Below are 12288 nucleotides of genomic sequence, written 5' to 3' on the forward strand. Positions count from 1 at the left end.
GCCCACCCTCACTTAGCTTGGTAAACCTTAACTAATAACATCTTCAAAGGTCCTATTTACAGATGGGCTCACACCCATAGGATCAGGGGTTGAGATATGAACATGCCTTTTGTGAGTGACATACTTTAAAGCCCAACACCACTCTTCAGACTATCTGATTTCCCTTGTCCTGTTTTCTATTTTGCCATTTTTTTTCTGCTGCTCAAAACTTCTATTGAATACCTCCTGTGTATTTTTAATCTCCATTATTGTGTTTCTCATTTCCATCATGTTTCTTATATCCCTTTTTAAATTTTTTAAATCTTTTTGTTCACATATTTTCTTCTTGATTCTGTTTAGTTCTGTGTCCACGTTTTACTTTAGCACAGTAAACCTTTTTAAGAAGATTTGACTGAAGGGCTTTGATTAGTTGTTCCAATGTCTGTTTTCCTTGGTTGGTTTAATTTGTTCTCTTGAATAAGCAAATTTTCTCTGTTTCCATGAATGGTCTGTGATCTTTTGTTGATATCTGGGCATTTGATTCTTTTGATTTGCTTATTCTGAAATTCAGATTCTCCCTCTTACTGAAGATGTAGCTTGGTGGTGTGTCAAGACTCCTCTAAAATGCTTGTCCCAGTTTATACAAAACCTTTAGAACAGTGTGTGATTAAGGGTTTGGATTTTCAGATTTTTCTGGGCCTGCACCTTGACCTGGGCATACACAGTTATTTTTAAGGCTACCATAATATGCGCAACTGTTTCCCCTATAGGAAAGGATTGCCTTTCCCTCATCCTGCTCCATGAGTCCTAGGCTGTTTTTAGTTCCCCACTCCCCACCCCCACCAAGCAGCTGCAGTTTTCTCAGCTCCACTCATGCACACTGGATCACCCTTTCCCTCCAGCTTTCAACCCTAGGACTGCACTAATGTCCAGCATCCCTGCTCACCCTTTCTATGCAGCTTTTCTGCCTCTATGTAACTTCCAGATATGGGGATCCCAACCCATACTCCTGACTCTGGCTATCCTGAGCTGAATGGGGTCAATGTACCAAAGTACTCATATGTTCATTTAGGTGCACTAGCAATTAGCATCCAGACTGGGAGCATGCTTGCTTGCCATAAGTCCATGGTGCTTCAGGTTGCTGCTTTAAATGCATATGAGCAGACCACTAAGACACCATTACAAGTCTGTGTGGTCTTGGGTCCCTGTATTTGAATGCACCTAAATCATTCAAATCAACACCATGGATGGAACTACAGTAAAGTACACTGTAGAATTTGCCTGGGCCAGGGAGCTGTCACCATGAGATGCATATAGCATGAGGATCTGAGTGTGTGGAGGGGTCCAGACTAATAACTTTGTCATGCCACTATCCTATTAATTTTAGATGCTTTTTAAAAAAAAATTCAATATTTGTTGAGTCATCCTCCAGTCTCATGTCCTTCAGGGTTCCAAGAGTGTTGAAACTGCCCCCTTTAACTTCCACAAAGGGGATCATTGCCTGGGATGTCTTACATTACCATCTTAATAATATCATCTTCTCAATACCAACTTTTTTTTTGTTTTTTGGTATGTGTATTAGTTAGGGTTCTCTAGAGAAACAGAATCAACAGGGAACACTTGCAAATATAAAATTTATGAAAGTGTCTCACGTGACCGTAGGAATGCAGAGTCCAAAATCCACAGGTCAGGCTGCGAAGTCGATGACTCCAATGGATGGCCTAGATGAACTCCACAGGAGAGGCTCACCAGCCAAAGCAGGAGTGGAATCTGTCTCCTCTGAGTCCTCCTTAAAAGGCTTCCCATGATTGCATTTAGCATCACTAATTGCAGAAGACACTCCCCTTTGGCTGATTACAAATGGAATCAGCTGTGGATGTAGCTGACGTGATCATGACCTAATCCTATGAAATGTCCTCATTGCAACAGACAGGCCAGTGCTTGCCCAATCAGATGAACAGGTACCACAACTTGGCCAAGTTGACACCTGTCCCTAACCATGACAGTATGCTATATGGCAGGGGTCACATTTCATTCTTTTTCCATGTGAGTATCCCATCATAGCAGCACCATTTGTTGAATTTTTGTTGGCTTGCTTTTTGTTTGCTTGTTTATTTTGTTTTGGGGAAGTACATGAGCCAGGAATTGAACCTGGGTCTCCCACATGGCAGGCAAGAATTTTACCACTGAACTACCCTTGCACTCCCTCAATAACTTCTTTTTAAAGTTATATTTTGGGCGGGCCATGTAGATCAGGAGGCAGAGTTCTCATCTGCCATGCAAAAGACCCAGGTTCGATTCCTGGTGCCTGCCCATGGGAAAAAAAAAAGTTATATTTTTATATTAGGATTTGAACAAGCAAACAAATGCAAAATCTACTTATAAAACCCCTTTACAAAAATCCACATACATAGGAATACAATCATTTTTATCAAATAATATAATTTTAAAATACAATAAAAAAGAATAGCCTATAATGCAGAGTTACCAAACGAATTACAAATCATTAACGAGACTATCAATGAAACAATAAACTCTTCTTTCCCTATATTTATCTATAGATTTAATTCTGTTGATCTATTCCTAAGCATCTTATGGTTCATTCTCCTCTATCTACTTTTGGTTCTTCTACCCTTCTCAGTTCTCTCCCAAAATCATATCCTAGTCTATTTATAAAACTATATATTTGTTAGTGTTATACCTTTATAAAAGTATCAGTTAATGAACTACGCTTATGTGACCTTAACTTGTTCTTATAAAATTAAAATATAAATTATCAGGAAAGAAAAAGATTAACATGTTCTTTATACTCACTCTTCCAAGTCCTCAGATTTTCCTTTGCCCTTTTTCTTCTCCATTTTTTTATTGATTTTCTGTGTTTGATCAGGTGTTGTCTTTATTTTCTGTGTAATTTTATATAACCCAAACATAAATAGTTTAGGACAAAATTATACAAAATCAGGAAATATTACACAAAACACATTACCAAGATTTCCATTTTACTCTGAGTCACTATAATAACACTATATTCCAAGGAAAACTATCTGAATAGAAGCAAAACAAAATTGGTGACACTACCAGAATCTTTGTAATGGTTCTTTACTGAATTTAAATTGCATGTAAGCTAATAAATATACAAACAGTTAAAGCTTGCCATGATGTGGCATATACATTCTTAAGAGTCACACAACTATGCATTATCATGCAGCAAAACCTCAGGATATATGTGGGGAATGAGGTTAGGTGCACAGCATTCAAAAACATTGTCAACAACACTCTAAAAAATAGAAAACTAAAAAACATTAGTGCAGTTTTATATATATTAAATGATCAAGAAAGACATAAATGTTATGCAGAACATAGTACTTGATCTTAAAAAAGATCTGAATCTTGCTTGTAAAAGTAAGTATCAGATAGGATGCATTTGTTAGTTATTGTGAAGTGGTGAAAAAAAAGCATATCTGAAATCAGATGAAAAGGAGTAACATCAAATATGCACTGGTATGGTATATTATATAGATGATGAACCAAGATAGCTGGTAGATTTTTGAGGTGCGTGCAGGTATGTGTTTTGTACTCCTGTACAACTGGGTTCTCCTCAGCTGGATGTTGTTTTCTGCTTTTACCTGGTGTTTCTCATAGATGAAACTGTATAAGCAAATGTGAAATTAATGTTATGCTCAAATTGTTCTCTAAGATATTGTTTTGATATTGTTAAAATACAACTGACCATATGTTTTCAAGTATTCTTGATCTATTATTTAATATAAGAAAACAGAGAAACTTTTAACACCTAAAGTATTTTTAAAAAAATTTTTTTTTTAATTACATGGGTTACGGGAATCGAACCCAGGTCTCCGGCATGGCAGATGAGAACTCTGCCACTGAGCGACCATTGCCCAAGTATTGAAATTTTTAATTAACTTAATAATGAGACCTATTTAAGGTATAAGGTGGTTATTACCTCTTTAGACCACAAATTTCAATTGAAGCCAAACTCACTACAGTGGCAAAGTTCTCACAAATTAAACATAAAGTGTAATAATTCCTCATAAAATATGGAAAATAACTATACTAATTATTTAATGGGAATTTTTAAGGTACTCAAGTAATTTCCTAGTTTAAATGTGAGCTTTGTGAAGCATTCCTTTGTGGAAATATCTAATATATATTGACAATCAATAGCCACTAAACTAATGAAAATAAATGGAGACTAAAAATAATTAACAAAACATTAGTGAGCTGTGGAACAACTTCAAATGGCCTAATATACTTGTAATTTTAGTCCAAAAGAAATAATCTTTGAAAAAATAGCCAATTAAAAAAAATTTTATAGAAAATATATACCCACAGATCTACAACAATAAAGAAAACTACCACAAAGCATGTCATATTCAAATTATTTAAAAGCATTGATAAAGAGAAAATCTTAAAAGGAGACAGGAAGAAAACATATTACATACAAGAATAAGGAGGAAAGCAGACTTCTTGTCAAAAATACTGCGAACTAGCAGACAAAGGAGCAACATTTTAAAGACTAGAAGAAAAAAACTGCCAAACTAGAATTCTTTAACTAAAGAAACTATCTGTCAAAAAATTCAAGGGAAAAATATTTTATTATAAATAAAGGAGTTGAAAGAATATGTCACCATCATAACTTCACAACAAAAAAATGATAAAGAACCCTTCAAACAGAAGAAAAACGGTATCAGGTAGAAATATGGAAATAGACAAATTTATGAAGAGGATCAGAAATGATAACTACTATCTACTTGAGGGTAGACTGTAATAGTGAAAGATAAATACTTTAAATCCAAAAGCAAACATCAAAATTTAAATAGAAGTTATACAGTACTGGTTTGAAAAGGATTATGCACCCTAGAAAAGCCATGTTTTAACCCTGATCCATCTGGTGGGGGCAGCAGTTTCTTTTAACCTCTATTCAGTAGTGTAGGTTGGAAACTTGATTAGATTATCTCCACAGATATGTGACTCACACAATTGTGGGTATTAAAAATTACTTGAGTACCTTTAAAATTCCCATTAAATAATTAGTATAATTATGTTCCATATAATTATTTCCACAACTTGGAGGGAGATGTGACTCTACTCATTCTGAATGGTTTAGTTTGGATTAGTTTACTGGAATCCTTTAAATGAGGACACATTTTGAAGAGAGCTAGAGAGCCATGAGAGCCCAGCCAAGACCTCTGGAGATGAAAAAGGAAAATGGCCCTGTGGGAGCTTCATGAAACAAGAAAGATGGAGAGAAAGCTAGCAGATGGTGCCATGTTCCCCATGTGCCTTTCCAATTGAGAGAGAAACCCTGAACTTCTTTCACCTTTCTTGAGTAAAGGTAACCTGTTGTTGGTGCCTTAACTTGGACATTTTTGTATTACTTTAATTGGGACATTATTACTGCCTTAGAACTGCAAACTTGCAATTTAATTCCCCCTTTTAAAGCTGTCTGTTTCTAGTATATCACATTGTAGCAGCTTTAGCAAACTAGAACAGACAGCAATCCAAAAAAGGAGATAAAATGAAATCATGAAAAGTAGTCTATTAATGAAAAAGAAGGAAAAAGGGAATGAAGATGAGACAAATAGAAAATTAACAATAAATAAGTTGAGTTATTTTTCAACTAGCTACAACATAAGCACATTAAATGTCAATGGTCTAAATACACCCAATTAAAAGAAGAAATGTTCAGGTTGGATAAAAAGCAAGACCAAATCATATGCAGCATAGAAGAAAACCACCTTAAAATAAAAACATCAATAGGTTAAAATGAAAAGATGAAAAATATATGCTATGCTAACACTAATTAAATGAAAGTTGAAGTAATCATATTAATAAATCAGGAATAAAGAGTCATAATTATAACAGGGATCAATTCCTCAAGAGGACAAAATATTTACAAAAATCTATGCACTTCAGAACACAGGATACAAACACTGATAGGACTGCATATATCTAGAATTTTAGACAAAGATTTCAATACCTCCTTTCTATATTTGATAAAACAGGTAGACAGATAAACAGTAGGTTATAGATGACTTGAAAAACACTATCAACCAATTTAGTTGACATTTATAGTACTCTCCACATAACAATAATATTGTACACAGTCTAAGGAGGGCAACATTACTCTGATATCACAGCCAGAAAAAAAAGCAATACAAGAAAAGAAAACAAAAGACCAATTTTTTCATGAACATTTATGAAAAATCATTATCAAAATTTTAGGAAAATTGGAAGATGGTGAAATAAGGAAACACAGAACTCACTCTTCCACCAAAAACCCCATAGGAACAGGCAAAAACTATCCAAAACAGTGATTTTGGGGTTTGGGAGACCAGAGCAGTTGTAGGTCAGCGTGGTTCTTACCCACCTGGTGAGATATGGCATACTCCTCATCCAACTATTGGCCAGTGCACAAGGCCCTCAGCCTTGAGCCTGGGCACCTGGGGTGCCCACAGCTCCATTATTTCCACAAACAGAGAGACTGTGATGACTGACAAATCTCCATTGTGGTATCTGGCACCCATCCTCCACTCCCAAGGCTGGCAGCTTCAGGTTGGTCTGGTTCTCCCACAGCTAGCTGCTCCTTGGGATAAGAGGTGATGTGGCACAGTCCTGATCCAAATGTTGGCCAGTGAGGGTGGTCCTCTGGTTCCCTCAGCCTTGAACTTTTCCATGCAGGAGCCCAGAGTGCTCACAGCTCCACTATTTCCACAAACAGAGACATTCTGGCTAGTGACTGAGCTCCACTGTGGCTCCCAGCACCCATCTCCCATCCCTGAGGCCAGCAGCTTTAGGCACACCTGGTTCTTGCCAGGGGGGTTGCTGTGGTATGGAAGAGACTGGAAGGCCACCACTATGAAAAGAAGGGGAACATGGCACAGTACCAATCCAACTGCTGGCTGACAACAGTGACCCTCTAGGTCCTGCCGCCTAAACCTGTCCACAAAGGAGCCTAGGGCATGCATAGCACCACTATTTCCACAAACAGAGAAAGTTTTGTGAGTGACTAGGCTTCACTGTGGCTCCCAGCACCCATCCCCCAATCCTGAGGCCAATTGGTTTGTTTGGCCCAGACCATGCCTAGCTGGCTGCTGTGGTCTGGGAGAATTGGATAAGCCCTCAAACCTTGGAATAAAGAGGGACACACTGCACAATACTGAACCAACTGTTGGCTAATGAAATCGGACCACAGAGTACCACAGCCTTGGACCTTTCTGGACAAGCACCTCTAGCACTGCAAGTCCATTATTCCCACTGCCTCAGAAATAGAGGTGTCAGAGGGCTAGTAAGTAATTTACCTTTGTAGACCTGTGGGGAAGAGGTTGCCAAAGAGTAGCATCCTCTGGGAAGGCTGGGAAAGTGCACTCTTGGGAAGGGGCATTCCTGACCCTCTCTCTAGGGACCTTTGGAATAGATCTGCACCACCTGCATGTGATCCTGTCCCTGTTTGGGCTGGGAAATATTCATGAACCAAGTGCAAAGAAGACCTTTAACATGAAACCAATCAACAATGAAATAGGAGACAAGAGAGGGAAACCAACTTTCAAAATAATCTTATCAAGATAATCAGATGTCCAGATATCAGCAAAAAATTACAAGGCACACTGCGAACAAGAAAATATGATGAAGCCAAACAATCAGATTAAAAAGTCAGAGGAGATACAGAATTTGGAATGCCTAATCAAAGATGTTCAAGCAAATCTCCTAAAAAAATTTCAATGAAATGGCTAAAGAGATAAAGGCTATCAAGAAGACACTAGGAGAGCATAAAGAATTTGAAAGAACACATAGAAAAACAGTAGATCTTATAGAAATGAAAGACACTGTATATAAACAAAAGAAAAAATATATAAACAAAAATAAAAAGGTACTGTATATGAAATTTAAAGTATATTAGAGATACACAACAGCAAATTTGAAGAGGCAAAAGAAAACTCTAGAAGACAGAGCAACTGAATATGAACACACAAAAGAACAACTGGAGAAAAAATGGAAAATTTTCAGTGGGGTGTTAGGGAAATGACTAAGAACATCATGCATGCAAATATATGCATCATAGGTGTCCCAGAAGCAGAACAGAAGGAAAAATAACCATGAAGAGTATTTGAGGAAATAATGGCTGAAAATTTCCCAACACTTATAAAATACATAAATATGCAAATCAAAGAGCACAACGTACTCCAAATAGAATAAATGTAATTAGACCTATCTAAGACACATACTAATCAGACTGTCAAATGCCAAAGAGAAAGAAAGAACCCTGAAATCAGTTAGAGAAAAGGGATTCACCACATTCAAGGGAAGCCACATAAGGTTAAGTGCTGACTTTTCATCAGACACCAAGGAGATGAGATGGCAGTGGTAAAATACATTTAAGATACTGAAAGAGAAAAATTGCCAGCCAAGAATCCTTTATCCAGCAGAGCTATTCTTCATAAATGAGAGAGAGTTTAAAATATTCACAGAATAAACAGATGCTGAGAGAGTTTATTAACAAAAGATCTACACTGCAAGAAATACTAAAGGGCATTCTGCTGGCTGTAAAAAAAAGTCAAGAGAGAAAGACCTGGAAGAGAGTATAGAAATGAAAATTATCAGTAAGGCTAACTAAAAGGATAAAAAGAGAGAGAGAAAATAGCTCTGACAAATAAAAGCTAAAGGATAAAATGATCAAAATAAGGACTGCTTTTACAGTAATAACATTGAATGTTAATGGATTAAACTTCCCAAACAAAGGACACATATTGGCAGAATGGATAAAAAACAGATCTGACAAATAAAACCTAAGGGATAAAATGATCGAAGTAAGGACGCTTTTACAGTAATAATTGAATGTTAATATCCATGTTATGGATATAACATCTATATGCTCTTTACAAGAGACTCATTTTAGGTCCAAAGATACAAATAGGTTGAAAGTGAAAATATGGAAAAAGGTATTCTGTGCAAACTATAATCAAAAAAAAACCTTAAAAGTAGCTATACTAATATCAGACAAAACAGACTTTAAATACAAAAATGTTATGAGGCAAAGATAGACACTGTATATTAACAAAAGGGGCAATTCACCAAGAAGAAATAGCAATCAAAAACATTTATCCATCTAATCAAGGTGTCCCAAATTATCTGAGGCAAACACTGGCAAAACTGAAGAGAGTAATAGATGTCTTTACAATAATAGTGGGAGACTTCAATACACCACTTTTGAACAGACTGAATGTCTAAAAAGAGAATCAGTAAGGAAAAAGAAAACCTAAAAACTCTGATAAATTAACTAGACCTATACAGAGAACACTGCATCCCCAAACAGCAGGATATATAGTCTTAAGTGCTCATGGAAGACTCTCCAGGAGAGGCACAAGACAGGTCCTAATAAATTTTAAAAGTTTGAAATTATACAAAATACTTTCTATGAGCACAGTGGAATGAAACAGAAATAAATATCAGCTAGAAAATTGTAAAATTCACAAATATATGGAGGTTAAAGAATACACTCTTAAATAATCAGTAGGTCAAAGAAGAAATTACAAGAAAAATCAGTAAATATCTCAAGATAAATGAAAATAAGAATACAATATATCAAAACCTATGAGATTCAGTGAAGGCAGTACTGATAAGGAATTTATAGCCCTAAATGCCTAAATTAAAAAGGAAGAAAGAAAAAAAATTAAAATTAAAATTAAAAGGAAGAAAGAGCTCAAATCAAAGACCTAATTGAACACCTGGAAAAACTAGAGAAAGAACAGCAAACTAACCCAAAGCAAACAGAAGGAAAGAAATAACAAAGATTAGAGTGGAAATAAATGAAGTGGAGAACCACAAAAGAATAGAGAGAATCAATAAAACCAAAAGTTGTTTCTTTGATAAGATAGAGAAAGGAAGGAAAGAAGGAAGGAGGGAAGGAGCGAGGGAAGGAGAGAGAGCAGGGGGAGGGAAGGAAGGAGGGAAGGTAGGAAGGAAGGGAGGGAAGCTTATTTTAGAAGTGTTCTGTACCTCCCTCATCTCAAATTGTCCTGTGGCACTTAACCTAAGCTAGACTAATAAAATCCAATCTCCTAACAATTTGACTATTATGGAAGGGAACTTGTTGGAGCTGAGTTTACATAGCCAGTATTGATGGGATGGGGGGAAAATAGCCATAAACTCCTTCTCTAACAATGCCCTGAAATGGCAGAATAGTGTCTCTCCATGAGCATTTTTGGTTCCCAGAGTTGCCCTGGTTTTATCCCTCACCAAACATGGTGAGTTACCCAATACCTGTACAATAAATTTCTTGCTTTAAATAGCCAAGGTCAGTTTCTCCTGCTTACAAAAAGAAAATAAAAGAAGCAATACAAGAAAGAAAAAACAGAAACTACTGCAACATATTCAAGTCCTATAAGAAGCTAAAAGGTCTTTTGACTTTGTGGCAAAAGAGAAAGAATAAAACAGAGGACAACAAATTTTCCTTTATCCTTGCCATTTCTATTCACTCTACTTGGTGTAAAGAAAGGGACACACACATTACATAATTGCAGAGAATAAAATAAAGTGTATTTAAAATATATTTGAAAACCCTAACTTACCGATAATTTAATAAAGTTGAATATTTGGCCTACAAATATCCTTCAGAATGTTTAAATTTTATATCTCTTTTTCATAGCATGCTTTTGTTTTCAATAGCTAACATAGTAATTCTAAAATATACCATTATTTTACTTTTTAAAACAGTTGCTAGAGAAAAAATTTTAATAATCGAAAACATATAAAACATTGCAAAATAAATCTGATTCTCTATTTCAACATAATAAACTTTTTAGGTACTTTTCAGATATTAAATTTTTACCAACCTCTGCATTCTTCAAATTTTGTAGTTCATTTTCCAGCATTGATTTCTCCTCTAATAACAACTGCAAATCACTTTCCTTCTTATTATATTTCTAAAAATAAATTTATCATCTTAGTAATAAGTTGAAAAGCAAACCTCGATATAGAGGGGTTATGTGAATACTTAATTATTAAATACCAAAGTCTTCATTAACTCGTGAAATAATGAATCATTCATATTCTGTATATGAAGCTGTAATTGGGTCTGAATGAGGTAAAGGAACAAGAAGTGACAATGAATGGAAGGTTAGAATACTATGGTCAAAGAATGGAATATTGTAGCTTAATATTTCAGAAGCGATAAGAGATACCAAAATCAAAAGAAAAGACAAAGCTTTCCAGATGCCATATGCATATAAACATCTTGAATTAACTGAGAAAGCACTGTATCTTTACTTAAGATTATACACCTGACAATTTTAAGAGCATCAAGGGCAAAGCAGAATTTCAAATTGAGAGTACTGTACTTACAGCTTCTAACAAATCATGATCCTTCATAGCTCTGAAAAACAAGCAAAAATTTCTATAATACATTGAAATTTTACATTTACATTATTATTTATGTAACAAATACACATTTTCTTATTAAAAAGCAAAAATAATACAGGGAAGGATAGAGAACATTTTGACTACCACTCTAAAAATCCATTGCTCTCCTCCCAAAATATTATATTGCTGATTGTCTTACCAGAACTTTTTCCATGCATTTACATAATACTACAAATATCTGTTAAATTCTCTCATTTTTGTTAGTGGGCTGGCTTTGTGTTTTGCTTTCTTTTTCACAAATGACAGAAGTGTGTATATTGTTCTCAACTTACTTTTTTGACTTAACACTATTTCTGAGATCTATTTATGTCAGTAAGCATAGATCTACCCCACTCCTTTTAATGTGACTATTCCACAGCAAGATTGACAAACTTTTTCTGTAAAGGGTGAGATACTAAATATTTCACATTGTGCAAGCCTGAAAGTCTCTGTCTCAGAGACTTATATATATATATGCAGGATACAAGTCTCTTATCAGATATATGATTTATGAATATTTTCTCACATTCTCTGAATTTAGTTTTCACTTTCTTGATGATAGTATTTGTAGCACAAAAGTTTTTAATTTTGACATAGTTCAATTTATGTATTTTTCTTTCATTACTTTTGCTTTTAGCATCATATCTAAAAAATCTTTGCCTAAATAAGATCACAAAGATTTACTCCTGTGTTTCTTCCAAGTGTTTATAGTTTTAGCTCTTAGGTCTTTGATCATTTTGAGCTAATTATAGTGTAAGGCATGAGGAAGAGATTCAACACCATTTTTTTGCTCTTATTAAAAGACTATTCTTTCCCCATTGAATTGTCTTGACCTCCCTGTTGAAAATCAATTGACCATAAATGTAATGGTTTAATTTGGAATCACAATTC

At 35.2% G+C, this 12288-nt stretch overlaps 1 protein-coding gene across 23 annotated transcripts in view; it reads right to left on the minus strand.

Moving 5' to 3' along the window:
- Positions 1 to 12288, minus strand: part of CCDC7 (coiled-coil domain containing 7) — a 394574-nt gene that overhangs the window by 268155 nt on the left and 114131 nt on the right. For all 23 annotated transcript variants that reach the window (XR_013172290.1, XR_013172291.1, XR_013172292.1 and 20 more), the window contains 3 exons: positions 11341 to 11371; positions 10833 to 10922; positions 2794 to 2882 (listed from right to left, as the gene is read on the minus strand). Coding sequence is in view for 2 of the 23 variants with exons in the window: in XM_077152126.1 (XP_077008241.1) it covers positions 2794 to 2882; positions 10833 to 10922; positions 11341 to 11371 (210 nt within the window). In the remaining 21 variants the exon portion in view is untranslated. The remainder of the gene's footprint in view (positions 1 to 2793; positions 2883 to 10832; positions 10923 to 11340; positions 11372 to 12288) is intronic.

This window comes from Tamandua tetradactyla, chromosome 1, assembly GCF_023851605.1.
Source record: "Tamandua tetradactyla isolate mTamTet1 chromosome 1, mTamTet1.pri, whole genome shotgun sequence".
Lineage (NCBI taxonomy): Eukaryota > Metazoa > Chordata > Mammalia > Pilosa > Myrmecophagidae > Tamandua > Tamandua tetradactyla.